The sequence below is a fragment of the Melanotaenia boesemani genome, chromosome 12 (genome assembly GCF_017639745.1).
Source record: "Melanotaenia boesemani isolate fMelBoe1 chromosome 12, fMelBoe1.pri, whole genome shotgun sequence".
In the NCBI taxonomy this organism is placed as follows: Eukaryota; Metazoa; Chordata; class Actinopteri; order Atheriniformes; family Melanotaeniidae; genus Melanotaenia; species Melanotaenia boesemani.
The window spans coordinates 25650986-25671372 of NC_055693.1; the positions used below are offsets into that span (position 1 = coordinate 25650986).

The 20387-nt window shown below is 37.8% G+C and overlaps 1 protein-coding gene across 6 annotated transcripts in view; it reads left to right on the forward strand.

The window, feature by feature from the left end:
• myo1b (myosin IB) overlaps window positions 1-20387 on the forward strand; it is a 61273-nt gene that overhangs the window by 11023 nt on the left and 29863 nt on the right. For all 6 annotated transcript variants that reach the window (XM_042001100.1, XM_042001101.1, XM_042001102.1 and 3 more), the window contains 2 exons: window positions 912-1027; window positions 15867-15961. In XM_042001100.1, coding sequence (XP_041857034.1) covers window positions 912-1027; window positions 15867-15961 — 211 coding nt within the window. The remainder of the gene's footprint in view (window positions 1-911; window positions 1028-15866; window positions 15962-20387) is intronic.

Below are 20387 nucleotides of genomic sequence, written 5' to 3' on the forward strand. Positions count from 1 at the left end.
TGCTGATGATGACAGTGACATGAATACACTGCCAACCATGAATTGGGAAAATATTCACAACTGATATTCAGTGTTTAATGTACAGTTACTGTTGTCCATAATCTAGTGTTGGCAAGCTAGCTTCCGTGTTAGCTTGTTTGGTTTTTTTTTTTATTAATGGTTTCATCAGTTGCAGTTATCAAAATTTTATTTATTTGTTTTAATATTTCAATGTTTTAATGTGTTTTAATATTGTTAGGTGTTGTATAATGTATTGTGTGGATATTTAACATAAAGCATAGATGAACCTTTATTGATCTGTTGATCCCCTGTTTTGCAGGGGTCAGTGAAGTTACAGCTTTTCACCTGTAAAAAATGCATCCAGACAGGTTTCATAATTTAATAACAAACTAAATGGCTAAGAAAAAAAGACCTACATACATCACAGCCACAAAGATTTGCTTGTACCTACTGATGACTAGAGCATTGAAACTTTTCCAAGTGTACAGTTGCACAAAATATTTTAATAATTTTGAGAAATGCAACCTGCAAGTTGCTTTTGTTATTAAAATACTGTGAGACTCGATGATATGGGAGGTTGTGGGCGTTTTTAACAGTTGTCGACATTCAAGGGAATCCGCCCTGCTTTGCCCTCATGAATAGTTGCACAACTGCACATAACACTTGCTAAAACTTTCCTTCAACACAATGACCTCTTTGCCATCTGAGAACTGCCCAGCCCACAGATTTCACTCTTTCTTCAATTTCACTTGAAGCATTGCATGCCTGAACAGTACACAAGGAATAACCAGCTGGGAAAAGCTGACAGTAGCAGAATTCCTGCCTTCTCAGCTTGTTGTCCCAACAGACAGAGTGGAAAAATACAACGTGCATTTAGTCTAACCCCATTAATTTGTTCTTTTTTTTCCCAGACATACATTGGCAGTGTGGTGATCTCCATGAACCCTTACAGGTCTCTGCCCATCTATACGCCAGACAAAGTGGAGGAGTATCGCAACAGGAACTTCTATGAACTTAGTCCCCACATGTGAGTGCATCCCCTCTCAGTTCCTTTCTAAAAATTGGCTAATGTACCCAAATTTTCATACCCTGTTCAGGACTTAAGTAATTAAGAGTTTGATGGTGTGGTGAATGTAATTAAAATGACTCAAGGATGCAAGTTACAAAGCTTTGAAAGGGGTATCACTTTGACTCAGCGGATAACTCAGAAAGGTATTAAGGGGGTCTGAGATCAGAGGGACACCTCTTGAATAGAGTCACTGAGGCGCTTCTGCTGGCCATTCAGTACCGTGGCATGCCATCTGTCCATTTGCACTATTAACTGAGCATTGCTACAAGTGTGCCAAGACAAAACAAAGCCCAGCACTTGTCAATTAGCCTGCTGTGGCTCTAGGCTGCAGAAAAACCCCTCAGAGGGACAGAGTGGAAGAGCCAGCTACCCTTGACTTGGACCAGACATGCTCCCTGCAGACAAAAGCAAGCTGCCTGCTTTTGCTTTTCAGCTGTTTACACTTTGACACATTTTCAGGCTGTTCTTGTATTTTTATTTATTTTTTTTATCTTTTTATTTGTTTTTGTTCTATCTCTTCACACTGAGTGGATTAACAAAAAAGTTAACTATTATAATTTTGTTGAAAATTACAGTTAAATCTTCTCTGCTTGTGTTCTTATCTGATTAGTGTGTGTTCTATCATTTTTAGGACATGTATGCTCTCCTGCTAACCTGGAAAGGAGCAGCAATTTGCTTTTTCATTTTTAAATACAAGCCCAGAAGAAAAACTTTTTTACTTTTTGGCAATTGACTGTAATTTTCACCAACGGGCTGCACTCCTATTTGCATGTCCAAATGGTAATTTAGTTGGTAACAAAAGGCTAAAGGTTAACTATCTAACCATTCATTAGTCGCAACATCATTTTCAAATCATGTTGACACAAACTGGAAAAACAGACTTTCTTGTACAGTATAAAAACTGTGTTTAAGCTAAAATAAATAAAAGAAATTAAAAAATGACTTTGGTCTTTTTCAGCTGTAAAATTTTGAGTCATGAACCATGACATGTTTTTATGCTGTGATGTTTTGGGTCAAGGTATTAACTTGCCCTTGGATCATAACCAAAATCTAACTGTGAGGGGTAAGGTGTTGACTTTTATTCCACTTCTAGCTTAAATGCTCCTTCACTTTCCAAAGTTGAACCTTGTTACACTCTCAACTTAAAGCACTTCAAAATGGGATAATAAAAAGCTCCATAGAAAAACCAGAAATATCCATCTGTTCTCAAGCTCACAAAATCCTCCCAAATTCTCATCTCAGAAGAATTGACAATGGACATCAGTCGACTTAAATGTTAATGCTCAAAACAGATTTAACATCACCTTACCATTAGTCTCAAAGTAAAGTAGGTTTAGCCCCATTTTGTAAGGAAAGGCTCTTGTAGCGGACCCTAAAAAACCACTCACAGGCAGATTGTTTTAACATGCTACATAAATTGATCTTAATCCTCCAGTCGGACCATCTGGACCAAGCTTAGCAGCTTTGCATTGACTGTTCTCAAGTAATGTTTAACTTTCAGTGTGCTTAAATGCATGTTTATCAACTCAGTTTCATTTAGTTTTGATTTTTGATGAAGTTGCCATTCATTTTAGTAGAAAACAAACTAATTTAGGAGATATGACTCAAATCTATACTTCCTTTAAATTACAAAACTTATTAACTTTAATGTTATTTATTTCTTTCTTTTAGTTGAACTTCTATTTTACTTTGAACAGATAACTCCTGTATGGAGCACAGAGAGGAAATTGATTTTTGTCCAATTTCCAGGAAGTAAGAAATGCATCAGTTTTTACATTGAATACTTTTAACCATCCACCAAATATTTTTGAATACAGAAATTTACTTTTTTTAGTATAAAAACAGCCTTTAAACTTATTTAGTTATTTTGCAGAAAGTTCTTAAAATTAAATACAAAACCTAGTTTTTGTTTTTACCATCTATCATCCATCCATCTTAGAGACAGCTGAATAGCAGTGGTTTGAAAACTAATTTGTATACCATTTAAAGAAATTTGACTCAACCGCATTCAAAGCAGAGCTGCTAGTGTTTCACAAACACAAAGCAAGTCTTATTGGTCACACCAGAGTTCTGGCAATGGGTGTAAAAACTTGTTATTTTTTAAAGAGCTGCTCATGATCGGTCTTAACATTGTGCACCTTCTGAAACTGGTCTTGGATTTGTTTTCCAGCTTAAACCAGAGCTCTGCAGGTACATAGCGCCACATAGCCAAGGCCTTTTTTTAAGTTGGGTAACTTGGGCAACAATAATGGACTATTCCTATTCATGGAGTTCAGTGTCCACTTGGTCATCTTATTTAGTCCTTTTTTTGTCTTTCTTTCTTTCTTGGCTGAACTTAAACTGATTCTTATAACCAGGCTGAGATGAAATGGATCAGATTTGGCTTATAATTGAGGTAACTACAGACGGTGTTGGGGATCTTCCTGTTCCTGTCTTTGATTAGCATTAGACTCTTGCTCTGGTATATAATCAGTAGCTCTAAACAGGATGCAGCATTTAAAGTCAGTACTTTGAAGTTAACCTCTAAAAAGTGCTTTGTGGGTATGAAGCCCATTGATTGACTTGATGGAAAAACTACATTCTGCATTCAAATAAAATTATAGCATCAGCATTCACAAACTTTGATTTCTACAAAGGAGGGTAAAATACATTTGAGCCAAATGTTTTGGAGTTAGAATAAAAATAAAGTCAAATAATGTCCCCAGTGTTGTTATTATTATTATTATTATTATTATTATTATTATTATAAGCCCTTGTCAAGCACTGGCTGAAGTTGTTGGAGAAAATCAACGTATTTGGCAGACTTATAATGCTTCTGTTTGCATATTTTAAAAATGCTTCAAGATACTGCAGGCCTCCTAAATTCCTCAAGTTTCTGTCACTGCAGACCCAGGAAAGAGAAGATAAATAACAAGTAACTGATAAAAGCTTAACCCTTTAACCCCATCCCTCTCTACACAGCAGTGTTTGTGAGCAGCACCAACACTGTTAATCATCAAAGTCTCTGATTTGTTTCTGTAACGTCCTGTCTACATCTGGCATGTGTAAATCAATGTGTATATATATATATATATATATATATATATATATATATATATATATATAAATAATTGACCATTTGAAATAATATTATGCAATGACTTGTCTATACCACAACATTACCCTCATGTATTGCAGAGCAATGTTTTGCTGTCAGACAGACTTGGTAATCAATGAAAATCTGATTTCGCTATCCTCACAACCTCACATTGGCAGCTGTCACCTTGGATGATCCAATAATACAGTATGTGTGAAGGCACCCAAAATGCACTGATTCCAGGTCCAAGAGGTTGGACCACATTCAGAGGTGGTCTGGGACACACATGGCAACATTTTTTTAGCAGTTCTTATCTTGTTTGTAAATGTGTACAGGGCCACCCTGAATAACTTCTTACCAACTCTTTGCATCTGAAACTGCAGAATTCATTCCAAGATAATTGTAGGTAACAGTTTGGCTGCCATAGTTTAGGCACTTTTTCTAATGGGCATCCAAAATCCCACATTTTTATCTAGCGTTTGGTTGAGATGAAATCTAACTGACAGGAAAAAGGAGGCTTTCATTTACCAGTTGCAGTTGCTGTGCAATCCTATGCACACCTGGCTCCTGTGAAGAGATGTTTAGGTGTCTTTGCTAATGAGTTCAAGTTACAGTTATTGAGAGCAGGTGCTTTATTATTTCACACCTGCTTTTGTTCTCTCCAGACAAACTATTTAGTGTGTGTGTGTGTGTGTGTGTGTGTGTGTGTGTGTGTGTGTGTGTGTGTGTGTGTGTGTGTGTGTGTGTGTGTGTGTGTGTGTGTGTGTGTGCGCACATCAGCTGGAATGAGAATTGTGGCCTGTTTCTTATCTGTGAAGTTGTTAGTGGGCTAATTGCCTGTTAAGTTCCATCTTAATTAAAGCTGTTGCAGAGTAGTATTGGCTTATAGCCTGGCAGTATTGATCAGTTCAGGAAAGAAGTCTGTCAGCAATTTCCAAGCTGGTGTCAAGTCACTTTTACATAAATGGCAGTATAAACTAACTCCTGGAGATTGTGGCAGATGTTTTGAACCTTTTTTTTTTTTTTTTTTTATCTTTTTTCTTTCACAGTTGACAAAAGTGCTTGAATGTAATATTATTAAAGAGTTCATTCGTTCTTAAAAAGAACTGCTGCCAGACATCTCCACTAATCAATCCATTATTCCCTCTGCTGGACAATTTAGTAAAATGCTCTCTGACCAGATGATGCACCTCCATAATTAACTGGCAGGTGTTTTACTCTTTTCTAAACACAAGTGCTGCATTAGAGATTAAATAATCAGTGGCCTTTCTCCATGTGCAGAAGCATCACAGATGGCCTGGAGTCATCTTTTGTATGTCGCTTGCCACCCAAGCTGGACACTGATTTCAGAGGTGTGTGCGTGTGTTTCTGTGTGTGGACAGTGTGCCGCATGTCTCCAGGGTAGGATTGTGTTTTCCCAATGTTTAATGAGGTATTGAGACCCCCGATGCTCCCAGTACTTAGTGCCGGTAGAGCATTTACTACAGAGAGGCATCGGGACTGGCTAATGGAGCGAAGAGGCCCTGTGCAAGGTGCACGTCAAGGCTTCCAGCTGTCGTGCACATGGTTCTGACCGACCATCTCTGACACTGGTGTTCAGGGAGGGGGGAAGAAAGATTATCTTTACTTAAAAAGATTTAGATGACTTAACCCCTGATGTTGGGCAAGTGTACAGTGGTGTGCAGCAGTGAATACGTTTGTCAAATCTCTACAGAAGCAGGAAAGACTTTTAAAATCCTTCATTAGCTTAGTCATAATAAACACAACATGAGGGCAGTGTAAACATTTACACATCCTTGGCGAAGAATGTGAAACCCTCATTAGATAAAATCATTCTGCAATCATCCACTGCAGTTTCCACATTGACACCTCTGCCCTGTCTGAAGCAGTGGAGATCAATTCACGTGTGGGAGTGAAGCAATATCGGTTGTTTGCTAGACGGGCATCACATTAAATACTCTCCTTTCAATGTGTTTTTTTTTTTTTTTTAATTTATTATTTTTAACCTCTACTGTGAAACCCATGAAAGTGAAGTGATGATGTTGAACACAAAACTTCCAACTGACTCATTTAATACCCTGACTTTGAGAAAATGGTAACTTAGTGCGGCTTTTTTTCATTTGTGGGAAGGATGGACTTTGGAGTCATTTAGTGCATCATGGGATTACATCTGTGTTTGCTTTTCCAGTGTGGTTGGTGGTAATGCTGATAGAAAAAGAATAAATAAGCATTGTAAATCTTCCCATGTGGGGACTTTGTGCCAGTTTTGCCAGTAGATTTTTATATATTGGATGGATGCTACCAACATAACCTCACTTCTGGATGGTAGATTTCTGTCCCCCCATAACCTATGGATGGTATGCAAGGATGTCACACTGTAGCCATGGTGCTTAAATGTCCTTAATACATGCTTAAAAATGAACCTACTTTTAAATGGGTCAGTGGTATAAAAATGTCTCCAGAGCTGGTGTGTTCAGGGAAGACACAAACTTTTTTTTTTTTTTAAGTCTCGAAAGAATCTGGGGATCATCTTATGTTTGGAGGTAAGCTGCCCACTCTGCCATGTTTTTGCCCTTAGAGTTCAGCACTAAAGTTTCAGTTGAAGGCAAACTGTTTTTAAAAAGTCATTACATTTCTAGCTTGCAAGGCCGATTGATTCTATATTACAGTCTTTGCATTGTGCAGTTCTCTGGTTTTTCCATCTAAGCTTATGCCACATTTACGGTGTTTTGGTGTTGCGACGCAGTTTTTGAAGAGGCCAAGAGAAACTGCTCAGAACCTTTTTTCCATAGCTAGATTTTTTAAGTGGGCACTTGTTGAAGTGGCATTTTGACTCAGGTGGGCAGATTCAGTCCTCTGCAGCATGTGTGTAGGTGTAATGGTGAGCTCTAAAGAGAGAGATGATGGCAAAGCGTTCTTTTTCCACCCACCCCTTCGCCTAAGAGTAAAATGCAAATGTATTGTAATTGAACAGTGGCACCATTTCTTATCAAACACTACATTTGTGCATGCAGACAGTGTTCTAATAAATACTTATTTTCAACTTTATTGGTTATTTAGTCTGTCCATTATTTTCTGTATTAAACATTGCAGGTGGGGATGCATTTATAAGTCACCACTTCTGAGCTACTAAATAAACAGGAGTTATGAATTCCTCAAATGTTTTCAAAGATAACGAGTTGGCAGCAAGATGTGCTAACATGACGCTGATTAAACCTTGTCTGCCTTATCATTCATTGCTGTTGTGAATATAACACTTTATTTTATTTAATTTCTTTTGTCTGTGAATGTCTAAACTCCATTGTAAACTCTGCCTTTTCAAAGTCAGAACAATTGGCACTGAGCTTTATCTGTTTACACAGCTTGCATAACATGTGTGAGGCATGCTGAAAAGACGGCATAGAGAGGAAAGAAGCTGTTTTAGACTGGTGTTGAACCATAAAAGTTTATATTGTCAGCGCTAATTATTTATTATTTATTTTATTATTATTTACATTCTAACCCCCTTTACATTCAGGGAAAATCAAAATATTTAAAAGGACATTGGGTATAATTTTCTGTTTTAATGGCCAAAGTTTATGTCTGCATGTTTATATGTGTTATCATTGGTGTATTATGACCTCCGCTAATGATCTGATACACCTTCGTGAGTAAAGAATTTTAGATTTGTTCATACATATGATGGGTAAGTCGGTATGGTAGGGATGCACCGTGATAGTCTGCCTTCTTGAAAGTACAGCCTCCAGCAAGGGACAATTGGTGCCGACTATGCATTTTTCCTGCGAGCCAGCACACAATGATTGAGCATTACGTCTATCTTCTGTGTCATTATGTGCAGAATTTATTCTGTTTTTTGGGGGTCATTGCAGATTCGTACCATATTGAAGCAAATGGAGTAGTACCACTGGAAACTGGGGGGGTAGTATTGATCAGTAAATCTGACATGCAGCTCACAAAAGAAACTAAGAAGAAGCAGCAGTAATGTTTCTTTTTAAACCACTATCTACTGTGCTGCCTATTTTTATGTCTTTTTCTGCGAACATACATTATCATGATCTCCACCATTGTTGGCATGTTTGCTATGGTCTGAAACAGACGTGAGAACTCTGAGGTGAACCTGGTCTCTGGTGGATGTATTGGCAACATCATGTGCGTAAAGGCACATTAATGGGCTTTTTTGTGCCCCTTACATACCAAAAAATACAGACTCATAGAAGGTGTTGATCAAAGGCTAACAATTGCTTTGTCCTAAAATCACAATGTCATTTTTTACACATGCATATACTAGATGCGTAAGAGAGAACTGGTGCCAATTATAAGATTTTGCAACATCAATCTTAAGGATTATATTGAAGAAACTATATGGGCTAAAAGTTAATCAGAACTGGATTGTCAGAACCCTTTTCAGTGCAGAAAGAGAAAAAACTGGTAGACAGTGATTAGTGAATTATCAGGTGAGTTTAGTTGACTTGCCACCATTTGTATTTTTAAAATATTTTGCATCAATGAAATCACAAGAATCTCCTTGTAATGGTGTGTCATGTATGCACCTACCAGTACACAACACTTGTACTGTATATGATACCAGATTGTTTAGAAAACAGTTAATGTTGTGTTGGACTGGTACGGTAGTTGAATTGGTCCATAGCAGAAAGTGTTATTGTAATGTCTTATTGCTGTCTTCACTTTGTGTGTCCAGTATTGGGTCGTATGGGACCAGCCAATGATTAGTCCCAAGAAAATCAATTGAGCTGGCAAACAATTTAAATGCCACTGGTGTGGATTGAGCATTGAGTTTGCTGTGTAGATTTCTGCAAAACCTCTTAAAAGGACTTGCTAATGACCTTAAAGGTCAAGCCAGCATTGCAATGAAGTGATCCAAACCCACTAAGCCTGTGTCCATTGACAAGCTTGCTGTTTGCTGGACATTTGACTAAGAAAATATCATTAATATGGTGCAAGTGGTTTGACAAGTTTGAGGCCAGAAAGGGAAAACAGAAACGAGGATGAGATGGACTATTGCCCATCCAAAAAGGGTTTATTAACACTGTCTTAGAAATGTTGTAGTAAAATAAGTTGGTATGACCCAACAGTATTTGACAGTGTGTTGTTGGCTGGGTCAACAATGATCCCCTCTGTTGGTTCAGATGGTCACATGGACACCCTTAGACTATGAGGTCATGCCAATTGATCTTGTTTGAAAGTGGGCAGGACAGCTAATTTCTTTGTATTCTTCGTGTGCACGTGGCGTGTGGCAATCCCCATATAGGACAGAAACATAGCACATCTATTTTTGGCCATGGCTATAGCTTGAGGGGTGATAGTGTTGGTCAATTGGATCAACAATGGTCCATGCTTCCACCACTCTGATGCCTACTGGAACACGTCAGCAACTACTGGATGGATAATCAAGAAATTCCTTATTCTCTTTAAAGGAATTATCCTACTGAAACTGAACTTGACTTAACCTTCTGGTTCCTTCATCAGACCAAAATTATCATCTTCCATTATGATCTTTTTTTTTTTTTTTTTTTTTTTTTTCCATTATGATCTAAAGACCATCAGCATTAAAGACATGTTTCATTTGTAGGGAATGGATTTTCAGTAAAACAAATACTTTTTATTATTTAATATTATTAAGTGCAAATAATAGAATAAGAGTGATCTATGATCAACTGTTAAAATGGGGAAAAGAGATCCTTTCATGCCAGGTACCAAGAATTCAAGTCATACAGGTCTATCTTTAGGTTTATTTGTTTACTAGCTTTATGCCACTTAGCATTAATGTAATTTTTGCACTTTGGTTCACGTCAGGTTTGCAGAGGCATCAGAGACGCTGCTGTAGTGAAATGCTGGAACAAAGGAAGAGCAGAAGAGGGGAAGTTCTCAGTCTGAACTTGACTGGTGTTTGCTGAGCTATAAAACGATATTATTTTTCCACTTCCCTGTCTGCAGCTTTGTAATTTCTCTATTTTTTTGCCCTACAGTGCTTTTTTAAATTTCTTTTGACTGAAGGTGATGATCAAGGTTCCACTTAAAGCTGGTGCTATTTATTATACTATGAAATAGTCTTTACATATATTTAGCTCTTTTCAAAGCAAGCTAACTGAGGTTAATTGGAATTTTCTGTTTTGATGTATGTGTATTTGATAACAAATGTACAACATACCAGTCGGCATAAACATGCTTTTACAGGCTCAGAAGAGCAGTGCTGCTTTGAGGATGTTTTGCTACCTTACACAGCATGCCTATTTCCTGCTGTTCTAAGGATCACATAAACCTTGTGGGCCGGTGTTTTCCCTCCTCCTTTGGAACACTAAATTGCTGCGTAGTGAAATGAATTAAAGCTCTGGACCCCCTTGTAGTTAGATGTATGACTGAAGGAGTATCAGTGAGCAATTTAGCTTAGGTCTCAGACAACCTTAAGCATCTGTTTGAATTAGAGATCTGTGGCAGCTGTACTTCAAACTAAACTAAACTTCTAATTTAGAGAGTTGGAGGTGCTTTTCTGCACTTTGCTCTCTGCACATAGGATATGCTCCTTTTTAAACTGTTATTATAATCTTGTAGCATATTTGTTAGCTTCTTGACCTATGTGCTGATCTTCTCCTTTACAGCTACTTTGCAGCAGATTTATCCAAATGAGTGCACAGATGGTCAACATCTGTCAGAACCGACATCTTTTGTGTGTGTGTGTGTGTGTGTGTGTCTGCTACTACACTAGCAGGTTGGTCTTTAAGCTGTCTGGTGCCACTATGTTTGTGTGTGTTCCTTCCAAAAGCCACCCCCTCTTCCACCTGGTCATCAGGAAAAGGTTGTTTCCTTGGCTGCTCCTTCAAAGCCAGGCGGATTTCCTGAAGACTCTGTAGGAACCAGGTCACACTGAGATCAGAGGCCATTGCCCCCCCTCTAAGCAACACTTAACAGAACCATTCTTGTATGAAGCATCAAAAACCTTTTTTTTTCTTTTTTTTCTTCCATTAATACACTAGGGGGGGTGAGCAAGCAAAAAGTCCTGCATGTCATTAGGAAGATGTGACTCTGAGGAAGATCATTGTTCTCCAAAGCTTGTTGTCTCCAAGTAGTTGGGCAGACTTCAATCCAACCCATATATTACAGCTTTATTAGCATCTACAAATCATTGCTTTTAAAGTGTGCTGAATCTGCCTTCAAGGTACTCCACCCTTTTAAAATTCAGGTCACAAACTGCAGGGCAATCATCTTCTGTGCCCCACTTACCAGGGGATGAGGAGCAGAAGAACTGACGAGACTATTTTCTAGCGCTTACCTCATGCCAATGTGGCTTTGTGCTCACCGCTGCCACGTGCAAGTCCAAATTACAGCCTGCAGGCAGATGTGAAGGGGAAGTGCCAAGCAGAACTCACAGTCCAAGGCCTTATCCCAGCCTAACCTCCCCACACACAGTTATGCACACTGATCTGGGAAGCTTCTGGGACTTTGGTACCTTATTCTCCTGCTTCCTCCATCTTTGATGGAGGCCTTGGTGTGCCATTGTTTCATGGTGTCCTTTTTATATCAGTTGCTGACTACTTTCAGGCCCCTAATGATGGTGTTTTTGCAGGGTTGCATTTTATTTGCAAGTCTTCAAATTGTTTTTCCTGCTTGTGTTTCTACAATTGAAAAAAAAAAATGCTGTTTTTATCTTTGAAAAGTCAGCAAATGTTTAGCTGTATTCTGTCTTATTTCAAGATTTAAAATTGGACATTGCTTTGTGTGTTTCTGGGTGTGGCTTGTTTCGGCTGACCTCTATTCATATTGTGATTAGTGGTAGCTATTCATATTCATAAGTCCTGCTTAGTGTGTGTGCTTAGAAAAGGACCTCCCACTTTTATTTGACACCCATGGCCCTCATGTGGTACCCCCATCACCACACACAGCCACACACACACCGCCTCCTCTGGGGGTGACATAATTGCGTGATGGTTTGCTTATTGTCGGGATCAGTTCAGGCAATAGGAGTGTTTTCACAAAGCAGACATCTGCTGTGCTTTGCTGCCCTTTTCAGCAGTGACGTAATGTCCTGTGGTGAGTCTCATCCATACAAAACTGCAGGATTGGTGTACAGGAGAGCTCAGGGGTTTGGCTCTGATCAGAGAAGGCGGGGGTGGGGGATTGAATAAGCTACAGCTAGTGGCACCAAAACATTTACAGTATATTGATGTCTATCTGGGAGAGAACAAGCTAACATTATCAGTTCCCAGTAAACATATAATTTTATATTCAGAATGTACACTGCTGTGACTGGAGATGCATGGAATGATTTTGGAATTAAAAAAAGAAATCTCTTTTTGGAATTTGGTAGCTGTTTTTGTTTGTGTGTTTTTTTTCTCTTTCTTTTTCTTTTTTTTCTTTTTTTTTTGCAATTCAGTACAACATGCTGCATTTTCCGTGGGTGGTGTTCACTTTTTAGGTTGTTATCAACAAGAATTCATTCAAAGGACACAGTCTAGTAATGTGTGAAACTTTAACTCCAAAGAAAGGTAATCATTATTCTAAAATGCCCAAAAAAAACAGCCATTTTATTTATCAATGAACAGGTAAACTATATTTTTATATTCATAAAATATTATTTCTATACATTGAAACTATTGTGAAAGGTGGATTATTGCTGATATGTCTAAATATTGTTTGCATAAAAACAAAAAAATTGCTTTAGAAGTAGAGATCATCAAGGGTGATATAGAATATATATATATATATATATATATATATATATATATATATATATATATATATATATATATATATATATATATATAATTTATTTTAAATATTCACGTTTTATTATTCCTAAATAAGAGAGAAAAACAAGAGGGTTAATTAAAACTAATCAAAAGAAATAAATTAAAAACACAAAAGTACTTTGAGTACTGGGTAATTCCAATTAAGCTCCCAAAGTACATATTTTCATATGATAAACTTCCCCTAATTTGTTTAATAGAAGTGAATGACATTGTGGAAAACCCACCCTCACCATTTTTATGTACACTGATTCAATTTAAGTCTATTCATTTATTCAACCTCTTGCACTCAAACATTGATATGACTTAAAATTAGCATTGATAACTAAATTAAATTAGTTTTATCCACTAAATATATTCTATTAAACCCAATGTTACATTTTGCAGTGCATTACATAATGGTAAAAATGGACTGTTAGGCTAAAAACCCTTTGGGGAAAAAAGAATGTCCCTGAACTTCACCAGCTACATAGGGAAGTGTGCTGCCTTGGTGACACCCCTTTACATCAGGGATTGGTTGCAGGCCCACCCCAGGGACTGATGGGGTAGTAGACTTGGTGGCGGCTGAAAAGACCATGATCCAAGATGATGTGTGATGGTGCAGAACCCTAAGCTCCATTAGCCAGAGCTTTAACTTTGTGGTCTGGAATGCATTCATCTGGCCTTCTATCCTGACCCCCTTTCTTCATGGCTCCCTAGTGGCAATCAGCTATATTACAAATCAGGGGGTCAGTGTTAGTTCAGTTTATGATTATACGCTCCACGTTCTGGCCTCAGCAGCACAGATTCTATGTAGGCTAAATTGTGGACGTGCCCTATTTTAGACTTTAAGATGAGTTTCTTTTTCCATGTCTTGATGATTTTTTATGAAAGTTGGAGTTGATTGTGATGGGATTACACAATGAATCCGCACAACCCTGCACCAAACATGCTAATGCAGACTGAGTAGTTCCCTTAGAAATCACTGTGAGCCTTAATTAAATAGTTTTATAGCTCACTGGTCAGTGTCATGCTGCATTTTCATGTTGAGATCCTGACAACAGCTTTGCTTTTCATCAATGAATATAACTTCCAACATGAGTCAAATGCTATATCCCAAATTATACCCAGCAATGACTGGTAATGCTGCATCATCTGTGAATGTCAAACATTCCTTCCTGCACTTATGCCTAGTACACTTTGTGCATATAAATAATTAATGATATTATGGAAACCTAGGAGATTTTAAATTCTCCCACCCTCTAGACAAGCTCTAAGACCAAATTAGACACTAGGGAGAGACCATTTTGAAGCATTCCACCCAAATTACCTCAAGCTATATTTACCCTGTGAAATCTAAGATGCTGCTCTTGGCTTGATATTTATTTAAAAAGTCTGTGTGATTTAAACTTTTTGAGGGTTTAGAAATTACCTGACGTGGTTTCAACGGTATAAATGCTTGTAGAGGGGCTGCTCTGGATTTGTGTTCTTTCCTCAGCAGGGTGGTTACATCCTTTCACCCTAAAATTTTCCCACATTTTCTGCCTGTTTAGTTTAATCCTTTAGCCTACTTTCCCATCCTTCCTAAGTTAATGGTCCACCAGTACCGATGAGCTTAAAAAGACTGTCCGTACTTTGGCAGAGCACACCAGTGGGAGGTCTAGGAGGATAGGATTTATTTGATTAAAGCCATCATAGCTGTAAAATATTGACCAAGTCTCACATTGTCAGTTTGGTATGAACAAATCGAGTCTGACATTCGGTCTTCATCCGCTTGGTTTATCTAGCCAGACTTGACCACGTTTGGACAGGAAGGTGGGGCTGGAGAGTGATACTTGAAAGCTAATGGGACACATGTACATAATTTATTATTAAAAATGTAATTAATGAGGGTTGTTTTCAAAAGACGCACTAGCACACTGGTGAGCAAGAGTGAATCTAGCTGGCAAGACCTCAATAGGTTGTCAAAAATATGTATTACATGAAAGAAGTTGACACTTAAGTCCTGATCAAGAGAAAACACTGTTCTTGTTTCTCTGTACATGATGGGTTGCCTGCTAAATGGAAGCTGTGAAAGCTTTATTTCTAATTGTGCACCATCTTTATAGATGTATGACGTATGAAAATTATAGGCCAACATGCCATACAAAATAAACACTTGTCATTGTGAGGTGGCCCAAACACCATCCACACCCTACCTTCAAATCATCATAAGGGATTGTGTGCATAAACAGAACAAATGAAATATTGTTCTGGTATTTGGTGGGAGTGAAACTGCAGTAATGAGTCCCACTTTGCCATTGTATAAGTGTCCTGGAATGTCTGACAATAAGCTTTGTTTTATGAGATGCTCTCCCCTTTTATCATCCAACTAAAGTGATTTTACATTGTCAGTGACAAATTGCACAATTCAAAACTGTGCCAGGGTACGATTTCAAAAAGGAGAAAAACAAAAACATATACACCACCGTTCAAAGGTTTGGGGTCACTTCCCTATTGAATCCCATGGCAAATTGACCCAAAACTTTTGAACGGTAGTGTATATTCAATTTGGTACTTATTTGTAGAGATGTGTGTATGGTGTGTGTATGGTGTATCTGAGCTATAAACAACAGCATTCAAGGCGAACTTAGCTAACTGGCATTGCTCATCCCTGAATTGGCCGTTTGAGTAGTTTAGTTATGTTTTAAAGACGCAGTAGGGAAATAGTCAACAATCAAAGCCAAATAAATATGAGCCAGCCAGTGTTGCTAAATTAAGCTGGAAGTTACTCGAGTCTTGTGGATGTTCAACCTAATTTTCAATGAAGCCGCATGCTTTTCATTAACAGAGACACCATGTGGCCTGCTGCAAAAGTGTACCATTCATCTGAATTTGTATTAATCCAACCCCCCCTTCTTAAAATATCCCGGAAAGTCAGCTGTGTAATCAAACATAAAGCCTTACTGTATGCTTTTTGTCATTTCATATTCTTCTTCAGCTACGCTTTGGCAGATGAGGCCTACCGCTCACTGAGGGACCAAGACAAGGACCAGTGCATCCTGATCACAGGGGAGAGTGGAGCTGGGAAAACTGGTGAGTTTTTGTAATGCAACCTACCACACACATTTTTTATTTATTTATTTTTTTAATTTTTATTTTTTGTTAAATGGCTTGCGTGGCAAACTGTTCACCCCGTTTATTTATATTGTTTATTAAAGTTTTTTTAGGTTACTTTTAGGTATGAACCCCCACCCCCAGCCCTTGCCATTTTTGTTAATGTGATTCAGCTCTCATTCTCAGGTTGTGAGATGCAATTCTTATCAAATTTCTGCAGTTTAATTTCAGCCTGGATGCACAAATTAGATTGTCAACTGTCCCCCTTTGTCACACAATGGTGACAGCAGTACTGAGAAGTCAATTTTCCTGTTAGAGACCATGGAGAACAAGGTGATAAAATTTTTGTAGCTAGCAACAAAATTTTCTGCTAAGGCAAAAGAGTTGTTCAGTCAGTTGTCAAACATTGTGTCTAGACACTCAAATCTTTTATTTAGATTTGAAAGATAAATCTGGTTTGCCTGCACCCTGAGCATAGCCTTACATTGTTAGGCATGCTCATACCTGGGATCTGCTAGGGATAAGTATCAGTGACACATCTGTTCTGAGCACCAATACAGAAACGCTTAATCTTAAACACGACATCTTTTACTCTTAAGTCTCATTGTTGATATCTGTGGATCCTTGGAGGGTAAAATTTGTACCCTTTTCCTGTACTTGTTTGTAGGTCTTTGTTCCAAGTACAGTCAAAACTAACTTCTGAACAACTCTGTATGATAAGGGTTGGTGCGTATGAAGCCATATTACAGATTTAGATCAGGTCGACCACAGAAGTCTGACGTCTGTTATTTGAGATGGTTGTGTTTGCACATGAAACATAACTCTGACCTGTAACGGGTGTTCTTGTGAGATGATAGAGGTAGACATATCAAAGTAGAGCAGCAGCATACTGCACAGACGGTGTCATGCTTTATTTGCACTTCCTACATTAAGATCAAGTCCCACAACAGTTGGGAAAACTTAAAGTTCATATGCTGGCAATGGACCAGAAATGGGAGTCTGCTGGCGGAAGCTGTTTTCATATCTGGGCTTCTATGTTTCTCTTGGTTTTTGTAAGTGTGGCTATGTTTTTGAAACGCTTTCATATATCTCTGAGATGCCTAAAATGAATGGTATTTCCTGATCTCTGTGTAGTGCTGCTTCACAGGTAAGAGCAATATGGAGCTGGCAGCGTGCAGTAAGTGGGAATGCAGTTGCAATCCACTCATAAGATCTTTTCCTGAGAAAACACAAATTTGTCTTTAGAATAAAAAGAATTTTCCCTCATGGTTTTCACATTGAGCTCTCCTGCTTGATAGCCTCTGGGTTTGGGTTTTCTTTACGTAAATTTGGTTTGTTTCAACCAATTTCTGACAGTCAGAAACTGTTTTTCAGGCAGTTTACTTTGACTTTTCTGTCCTGACACTTTGACCTGTTGCTTAGTTTGACCTGTAGGTTTCCCTTTTTAAAAAATTCCAATGTTTATTGTACTTGCTCTAAATTTTAGACTCAGACAACTGGGAGCTTTGTGGGATTCTTCTTCTTTAAGAATTCTTTTTATTGTTTCACTGAGGCCATGTTCACACAGAGCCCATTTATGCTTTTTTATTTATACCAAAGACTTATATGAAGCCTTTCGTCCATCTTGTGCATCCTTTACGTGGGACATTTGTTCCATTTTCAGAAAGTTTACAAATGTGTACCCAGTAGGGTTGTCACGATACTAAAATCTCAAACTCGATACCGATACTAAGGATGGTGCTCGATACTCAATACTATTTTAGATACTAAAGGGGAATTATTATTTTAATTTTTAATTAAAGTCAGAACACCACCAAAAATGACACAATCAAAACAATACAACAAAAATATATAAATAAATATAAGAAAACACTAAAAATTAATTGAATTTTTTTTAAGCTCTATTAGTTTGTGCAGAGATGCAGTCATACAGTTTCGAACAGTCTGGGGTACAAAAAATACAAAACTAAAATAAAAATACTTCAACCAATAGTTGGTGTAGTATGAGACAAGATCAAGTAAACAATAGAAACAATATTACAAATAAACTAGTTAAGATTATCATTTTTTTAAGCTAGATTAATTAAACATTTTAAAAGATTAACTTTTTAAATGTTTCTTTCTACAGTCTACATTAAAAGGCATTAATATCTGACAGTAAGCCAGTAGCAGCTCCATGCATCAGGTTGGTTATGTAGCTAAGAGATTAAATGGATATTGTGTAAGAATTTCTGCCATCTAACATATAGTGCATTCTAGCGCCTCACTTTCTCAAACACATGTTGCAGCAACGGTCAGAAAGCCTCAACACCAATTAAAGGCTTTTAAGTATTGATAACCATGCTAATTATTATCTAACTAGATGCTAAATTTTAGAATTTTTTATCTGGTACACCCAGATACCACCCAGATACATCTGTCTGCCTCTTTTTATATCTCTTTCTGAGAACAAAATGATGATCTCCACCATTGTTGCCATGTTTACTGTTCACTGAAACGGACATCGGAAGTAGGGACTTAACTCTGAACTTTGCACTGCCCTCTGGTGAACATATTGCTTAGCAACCATATAAAAGTAAAGGACGCGTGAAATTATGAGAACAGTGATGTTTGAAATGAATGTACCTATTAACGTACATAAAAGGGAGCATAAGTGAACCTTTAGGTTGTATTAGCTGTATTTTTTTTTTAATAATTTCGTCCACTTGGAACCAGCGTATTAGGAGCCACAAAACACCAATTTTTAAAACTGTATCCCAAGACGAGTAGGTATGAAAATGACACAGTCTCATTTCCATGTTTCCAACACATTCGCGTCTTCTTCAACTGATGACAACATAGCACCTCTCCGTTAACCTGCATACTCGGACCCCACCAACAGCCACTACAGTGCTGGACTATGGTGTTGTGTTCATACTGCAGAAGCTACTAAGTATGATACCACTTTTTTTTTTTAACCACAGTCAGCAACTGTCTGTCCACGCAAACGTCTCTCTTTTAGCTCGGTTCTCTCCAAACGTCTCATTCATATGTTTGTTTACATCACACAAGTATTTGTGCTTGCTGCAAGTCTTATTCTCCAATTTTTGTTGTACATCTGTGACAGTGTTACAGCGCCGCTTACAGGCTTGGCTACTACAGTATTTACAGTGGTTTTGTGTGGACACACATACAGTATTTCTTAGGAGGATGCCGCCTTCATGGAAAACCTGTTTTTAAAAACAAAATCGGGTCCTTCTCCATGTGGATGTAGCCTGACTCCCTTGTTGAGGCTATATTTCCAGTCAGTCAGGACCAAAAGCTTTTTAAGATCTGCAAACACTTTATCTGCAGATTAATTGCATGTTTAGACTCGTGCACATATTTACTTTTACAAATGTAAATTAAAAGGCGATTTAATGATATATTTAACTAATCTGAAAAAGGCCTTTTTTTGCCAGGTGTTGTAGCAATTTGACTATATTGAGTGTTTACTCTTTCAAAAAGCACTGTTTTCTCTAGAAACACTTATTATAGGTCTGCCTTCGTATCACTGGGAGTTTCAACTTCAGAGTCAACTGAACCTAATCTGCCATGCCAGACTTGTCTATGTTTGAGTCAGTTATGGGAAGGATTTTAAGTTAGTCCAGTTTGTTCCAATTAAAATTCACCATGCAGTTTAAACAAAAACAATAAGTTGGTTTTTGTTCTTTTTAATGACGAGATGATTAATTTTGGTGACGAATGTCCAGATTACTGAAATAAAATAAAAGCAGACGTTACTAACAAAATTACATCAATAGTAACAAGGAGGCATTTGTGTACTACTTACCAATGATGTCTTTGTGTTGTCAATCTGTTTGAACTTATGTGAAGCTCAGATTTCTCAACATAACTTCCCTTGAAGCACTTTGTCAGCAAATGGCAAGAGCCACAAAGCCACACATTTGTTTGAACAAAAGCCGCTGCTCACACTGTAAGATTCTCCTCAGCTACCCCAAATAAATAGAATTTCTGAAGCCCAGTGATGCAACAACAGAAAACAGCCAAACAAAGCAACAGAGGCACAGTTGAGTTTGACAGACCATAGTCTGTGATGCACAAGCTTTCCTTTAGACTCTGAATCTCTGTTTATTAAAAACCCAACTCCAAGAAGTTGTTGCTGGGATCAAGTCAGAAAGATGAATTTGGATTTCAGTAATCTCATCCACCCTGGAGCTTTTTGAGCGGAATAAGGCCATCAAAACCCACCCCACAGATATGGGTCATTGACATTCATGTCTGGATTGGAGTTCTCTCATGTTCTGTTTCTATAAAAGCAAAGAACTGTGACCAAGAGTTTATTATTTTAGATGCCTTGTAGTGTTCAGAAGATACAACATGGCTTTACTGCCACAAGACATGAATGAAGAAGTTTATTATGCTA